This window comes from Dermacentor albipictus, chromosome 6, assembly GCF_038994185.2.
Source record: "Dermacentor albipictus isolate Rhodes 1998 colony chromosome 6, USDA_Dalb.pri_finalv2, whole genome shotgun sequence".
Lineage (NCBI taxonomy): Eukaryota > Metazoa > Arthropoda > Arachnida > Ixodida > Ixodidae > Dermacentor > Dermacentor albipictus.
The window spans coordinates 59716660-59723620 of NC_091826.1; the positions used below are offsets into that span (position 1 = coordinate 59716660).

Below are 6961 nucleotides of genomic sequence, written 5' to 3' on the forward strand. Positions count from 1 at the left end.
CCCCTCTCTCCCCAGCGTAGGGTAGCAAACCGGATCTTCCCCTCTTGTTAACCTCCCTGCCTTTCCCCTTTCCTCTATCTCTCTCTGAACGATCACCAAATGAACATAGGTTTCTTGCTTTTACGCAACAAGCAAGCAGGTGGTCGGCCTGCAAAAGTTTTATTGCCACCAAATAAACCCCGTTTCCTCTATGAAACAGTGCATAAAAGTAAAATTTAAATCTTTTGAGTCATTCTTTATCGGCGGTCAAAGCACCGTCGGATTTGACGAACGGCTATAACAATATCTTCGTTGCCTGCAGAACTGCCTTCATCGCCGAAATTTGGAAAATTGAAAGATCAGAGAGACGCCATGTAAATACTTCCTTCACCGTTGTGCTCTTCATAAAATGTGGTTGATAAATAAAGATGTAAATTGAAAGCCACATCAAGCGATTTCGATGGTTTAAATTATGGGGTTCCACGTGTGAAAACCACTTTCTGATTATGAGGCACGCCTTAGTGAAGGACTCCGGAAATCTTGACCATCTCGGGTTCTTTAACGTGCCCCTAAATATAGGTACACCGGTGTTTTCGGATTTCGCCCCCATCAAAATGCGGCCGCCGTGGCCGGGATTCGATCCCGCAACCTCGCTATATTTATATCTGTCTTTATATAAGTCCAGTCAGTCACAAAATAAATGGCCGCAGGATCTAGGAAAACGTTGAGTTTTCGGGAAGCCTATTACATTATCCAGTGAAATCGTACATTTCAATGTTGCTGGAAACGTGGCACTAGGCTGCATTGCAAGTCTGCGGAGCTATTGAGCCTTTTCTCAGATACCATGGTCCCTCATTGTTTTGTAATGCACTGTAGATACTGAATGTTTTATTGACTGGGCTTTCATGCTGACATAGGTAACATTAATTTTATCTGGTGTTGCTGGCAGAAGGCGTTCACTGTGGTGAAAATTCTAGCAATCGTCGTTTTGAGATTGATAATCAGTGGATGTCAGCGAGGGAGCACTGAACTTTGCCGTCCAATATAGTAGTACTTGTGCACAATTGCCACAGGTAAAATAAGAATTTATAAGAAACACAAGAAACAAAGCTGTCTCAGTGGTTGTGTAGTTCCTGCACTGTATGTAAAAAATGATAAAAATAAGTTATTCCTTTCAAATATGCGTATATGGAGTACCGGCTTGTTATGGCAAGCCACGAAAGAAGCATGTTTTGGCAGTGTCTCCTAAATTTTGTTGACTGTCGCGATAATATCTCTACATTTTTTGTTCATGTTTTCAGTGTTAGCAACGTTGGTATCTCTTTCTTCAAGCTCGCTTCTCATGAACTAAATTCTATCTTTCCCCCCTTGCCTTTATAAATTAAATTCATTCTACTTTGTCGCCAACTGTCTGGTATTCGTCTATCTTGGATATAAGTTTGTTCCAGTGCTTTCACCAGAGCTTCCTTACTTTTTGGTCCTGGTTCATTAATCAGCCTCACGGGAACCTCGTCTAGTCGTGTGGCAGTGCGCTTAGGAGTTTTCTCTTCGGCTTTCTAACAGATGAAATTTGTCAGCACCAACTCCTTTTCCATCTGCTTCTTTTTCATGGCACTTTTTTCCTCACTTACAACGTCGTCATTACTTCGAAAAATTCGACTGTTTGTTGTCGGATGTAATTTAATGCCGCGTCCCCCTCCAGTTTGTTTTCATATTCGTCAAGGATATGTTGTTGTATTGTTCCAGACATCCTGCCTAATCATTTTATATGGTTCCAGATTTTTTGGCTGCTGCCTTCTTTTTCTCACGTGTTTCGGACAACCAACGTTCACTTTCACCGTTTATCTTTGCTCGCGCCAGTATTTGAACCATAGATTCTTTCTCCCGGTGTATTTCCCATTTTCTGGCTATTTCATCCTGCGGAAACTGCGCATTTTTTGCCCTCCTGTGCTCTCGGGTCTTTCTGTCGTTCGGCGATCGCTTCTCGTATCTCCCTGTTCTACCAGGTTTTTTTTTTCCAACGAACATGTTGCTTTTCTTTCCGTATTTCTGTTGATAATATAGTTCCAAGCTCACTAGATTTCGACTCTTTGCTTAGCCAATTGCCAAGTGCATCCTCGACTCTTGCGACAATATTTGTTATTTTTTCATTGTTCAAATTTGGAATGGCCATTTCGCGCTTCTTGCTTCTTTTTCCCGACTATATATACCCTTTTCAATATGATGCTTTAGCGTCAATCCCTATACTTCTACACTCTTCCTCTTCAATAATAATTTCTCTCAATTTATTATGAATTCCTTCTGTCATCAGGCAGTAATCAATGGTCGATCGCCGGTTTCTCACTTCCCACGTGGTCTGCCCGTCACACTTAGGCCCTTTACTCATGATAACGGGGTTATGCTGCTCAAAAAAGTTCACATTGACTTCCAGTTGTTGTCGGTATATCCATCTAGATCCCGCATGCGGGCATTCATGTCACCTAAGAGGATAATTTTGGCATTATTCCCGAAACCCTTTATATAAGCACTTAGGTATTCCACTAACTCGTGATTCTTCTCTGTGCAATTATTTCCGGTCAACAAATACTTTACGCCCAGCCAAGTTTTCTTTCCACTCATTGTACCTGATAACCAAAGATGCTCTTGACATTTTGAATTTACCTTCTTCTAGATCGTTACACGACTCCCTTCTCCCGGGAGGGAAGGGTAATTCAGCCCTTCTTCGCTTCATGACGCAAAGGTGGCGCTATGGTCACATACCCGTCGCAAACGGCCCGGGTCGTATGCTGCTGCGGCCGTTTTACAGTGCAACTGCTGCATATTTGTCACCGTAGTTAAACTGAAAACCGTCTTCACAGTGACATCATCGGCAGTTACAAATTTATGAAGGCAGTCGAAGTCTGTCAGTTGAGAAGGTAATGTACTTGCCTTGTCCGTCAGCAGTTTGTTTCCTGGTTTGAAAGGCAAAACTACAGCGCTCTTAATGCTGTTCAGTTCAGTAAATATGTCAATCTTGGTATACGAGAAGGTGAACCATTTCTGCGTGATCGAATTAGCTCTTTATCAGTTCTCACAAAGCAAGAGGTGAAATTTGTTTTATGAGACAGTGTATATAGGTGCTGTATTCAAACGTATTTCGCGCAAACAGTATTCTTAAATAAATAAACGCGAAAAAGAATTGATTTCGATTCAAGGCATGTAAAATAGAATGGAATATTTATTCATATTCGCACAACTAAAACTTCCGGATAAATTTTTTTATGCCGTATTGTTGCTAATATAAAGGAGACGTACATGTTTGCAACATAAATCAACTGAAGTCCCACAAACGGCTTATGGTCAATCAACAGTGTGAATGGCGACGAGAATGGGATGACAACGGGCCGTCCTCTTAGCACGCCGCAGCCTTCGCCACCATGGCAGAATAAGCCAGCCCGTCGCAGCAGGGGGGGGGGGACACTCCCCGGTTCCGGTGGCACAGGAAATTGGCGCCATCTCTGTAACGGGCGACGCGAAAATCCGTTTCCCTTGCATGGCCTCGTAGATCGTCGCGCGCACGCGCGCCGATCCAGGTGGCCAAGCCCTTCCCCCCGCTCAACTCCTCTCCCTACGCTCTCTCTCGTAACACCCTCTCAACTCCCTCACTTTCGACTGTCTACGCGCCCGCGCCGCCGTGCCATCCCCGCCGGCCCGGCTGCTGCTTAGTCCGCTACGTAACGCTTTATTTTTGTTATCTACTATCATCGAGATGCGTGCGCTGCTGTGCGTTGACCGACGTGGCTAGTTTCGTCAGTTCTGTGGTCCTCGGTAGCTGTGTGCTTGTGCTCCGCGATGTTTCACCCGTTTCACGACTCGTACCGCTCGTGCATCGTGCAGTGGTGCACAAATACCTCAAAAACAAGTTCTGCAAGGTTGTTCCGGGTGCCTAAAGACAACAGGTGAGCGCTCAGACCCAAGGACATCAGAAGGCGCATGTACACGAACACAGCCCTGTCCATTTGTGTACTCCATGAGGCTCCGGACGTCGTTGCGCCTTGATTGTGCTACACTTGCCTCTTCCCGGTAGAGAAAGCTGACAAATAGATGTTCCTCCTCATTGTCACCTGGTCTGTGACTTGTGTTTTTCTGTGCCAAGTCCCATTCTGCAACTTCAGTAACTTGCCCAGCTTTCCATACCGCCCTCAGTGCTTTTTCTGTGTATCGCGTTCTACAAACCAACTAACAGCTGAAAAATTACTGTTAGTGTTTGTGTACTATCTCAGTAACGCCCGATGGGAAAACCGCGCGAACAACCTTCATGTGTAGGCATGATATGCTTTTTTTTCCCTCTGGAAAGCATGAGCATTGCAAGTGTCCTACATGCAGATTTTTGCATTCGTGTTTATTATACAAGGGAGAGCCCAGTAGGTACGACTTAATGCCTTAAGTGACGTAATTTTATTGCTAAGCATTGCATTCGGGTAGAAAGAAAAGTCGTGTTGGCTTGTTTTACCTGGTCTTTGATTGAGGAATAAGCCTTTCTGCGAATGTTTTCTATGTGATGCTGCAAAAGCCGACTATCTTTCGTTCGCCTTGCCACCGTTACTCAAGTTGTGGCCAAGTGCAAAATGTGATAATGTGTGTTTCAGTTTTTAGTACAATGTTATTTTTTTCTGCCATGTTTTTTTCAATTTGTTCAGCAGTAATGAACATGTCAAGCATTTCATATACTTTCGTGCAGATTTATAAGTAAGCTTTCTTTCGGTATGGCTCTCAATAAAACAATGCTAGCATTTTATTCTATTTTTCAGGTATTTTGCGTGTCATTGTTTTTGCCATTACTAGTGAGTTTTCCCTTTTTATAGTTGTCATGACTATGTCATACACGTCGTCCAATTTTGTGCAATATCTTAGTGCACATATCAGGAGCTCGTCTACATTTAGGTCTTGAGGACGTTATATAAAAATCTTGTTTTTATATGTGTGTACATGAAATGGCCTTCGCGTTTTCTAGCGCTTTCTTTTGTTATTTCACCATCTGTGAACTTTTGTCTTTAGTACTCTTGTATATGTCATGCACCTCTCACTTTTGCTCGTTTTTTGAGCGTGTATCACACCACGTTGTAAGAAAAATCGCTTTTCGGAAACGAAGTCAATAAAGCGAGACTAAACATCTGTTGTGCTGGAAGTGGAATTTTTTTTATGTTCCGGCACATGCTGGTATAATATATGTATGGGCAAGACTGCGTGCCTGCCAACGCATAGCCCACGGCGCACCACGCGCCAGCTCGCAAGCAATTCCAATGCGTGGCGTAGCGCGCGCATTGCTTGCGAGCTGGCGCGTGGCACGCGGTAACAAGCGCGCAATAAAAAAGAAGAAAAAACGCGCCGCTTACGGGTAAAAACAAAAAAAAGTGAGCGGCGCGCGCAGCATGGGGGAGAGGGGGAAAGGGAGTGGAGCGGGTCGGCATAATAAAAACAAAAAGGAAAAAAAAAGGTTTGGGAGCGGAGGTGCCGCACCGCTGCTGTTGCTGTTGCCATGACAACGTAAACAATCATGTGCGCCGCCATTTTGCTTAATGCGTCGCCCATTGGTTAGGGCCGTAACTGAAGGGGACCTTGGCGCTAGCGTCGAAAGAGCGTCTGCTCGAAAACGGCCAATGGGATGTATACGAAGTGTCCGCCCCCTGGTCGCAGTTTGACGAGACGGGGGACGAGCGGCCAGCTTATCAAGTTCGACTGGAGGCATTCTTTGAAGGCAATGGCAGCACGGACGACAAGAAGAAGTGGGCCCTGTTTGTTGCAGCACTGACGACCCACACCGTGGATGTACTTAGTGGTCGATACGCGCCAGAGGAGGTGAACGAACTTTCTACGCCCAAATGGTAACTTGGTTGCAGCACCACTTTTCGCCGCAACTAAACGAAACGAGACAGCACAGTCTTACAAGTTATTTACACGCGATTAGCTGCCAGGCGAACCTGTCAAGGATTTCATAGTTGCCATTCGTCAAACAGCGGACACATGCAATTCTGGAGCAACGTTGGATCGAATGCTGCGATATCGCATCGTCTGTGGGCTGCAAAGTGCAGGAGTGCGTCGAGAGTTGCTTGCGAAGCCAGAGCTGACGATCACGGAAGGAGAAGAAATCGTGCTATCAGACGAAATCGCAGAAGCGACCGCGCAGCAGATCATGAGCCACGCCGCTTAAGGAAGAATACATGCGATGGGAGGACCGTCTTATCGCCCAAGAAACCGGCCACGGATTATTTCGTGTAACCGCTTTGGGCGAAAGTGCACGAACCAGAGGATTGCCGGTTCCGTTCGGCAACATGCTTTAAGTGCCAACAGCGGGGTCATATTCCCCGAGCCTGTTTCCGTAGGCAGAGAGTTCATTGAAGGCGCAAACGCGTCAGGTAAATACTCCATCGCCTCGGGAGGAAGGCACATCTGCAGGCATGGACGGTATATTTGCATTGGAAGCAGCGGACAGCCACGTCAGCCACGTCGGCGTCACGGAACCCATCGTGTGCACATTGAATTGTGGGGGCGTTTCCGTGGGCATGCAGGTCGATACAGGGTCACCAGTGTCGGTCATGATTTGGCCAACCTATGAGCAGAACAAAATAGTGGCGCCCAAGCTGCGTGATTCGCCAATGAACCTGACTTCGTTCCTGGGAAGGCTTCCCGCTCGGGGGCAACGCAAGCTCAAGCTTTCATGCGCAAACCGGTCGACTGACGCATCCCTGACAGTCCTTGGTTGCCCCGGCCCCAATTTGTGCGGACGTGAACTGATCCAGGCGTTCAACATGCTCCAGGCGCCAGTAATGAACATCAACACGACAGGTGAGTGACTGCCTTTCGCCGGGACGGACGATGTTAACGTGCACCGCTTGGTAGCAGAATTCAATGACGTGTTCGCGCCAGGCCTAGATCTCTTCAGGTGTGCGCTGGTACACTTTGAGATGCGGGACAACGTAAAGAAAGTTGCCAGCTATGCGGC

At 46.2% G+C, this 6961-nt stretch overlaps 1 protein-coding gene across 4 annotated transcripts in view; it reads left to right on the forward strand.

The window, feature by feature from the left end:
- The first annotated feature begins 5487 nt into the window (after positions 1–5487).
- Positions 5488–6961, forward strand: part of LOC139061110 (uncharacterized) — a 374269-nt gene continuing 372795 nt past the window's right edge. For all 4 annotated transcript variants that reach the window (XR_011515174.1, XM_070540655.1, XM_070540656.1 and 1 more), the window contains exon 1: positions 5488–6804. Coding sequence is in view for 3 of the 4 variants with exons in the window: in XM_070540655.1 (XP_070396756.1) it covers positions 6417–6804 (388 nt within the window). In the remaining variant the exon portion in view is untranslated. The remainder of the gene's footprint in view (positions 6805–6961) is intronic.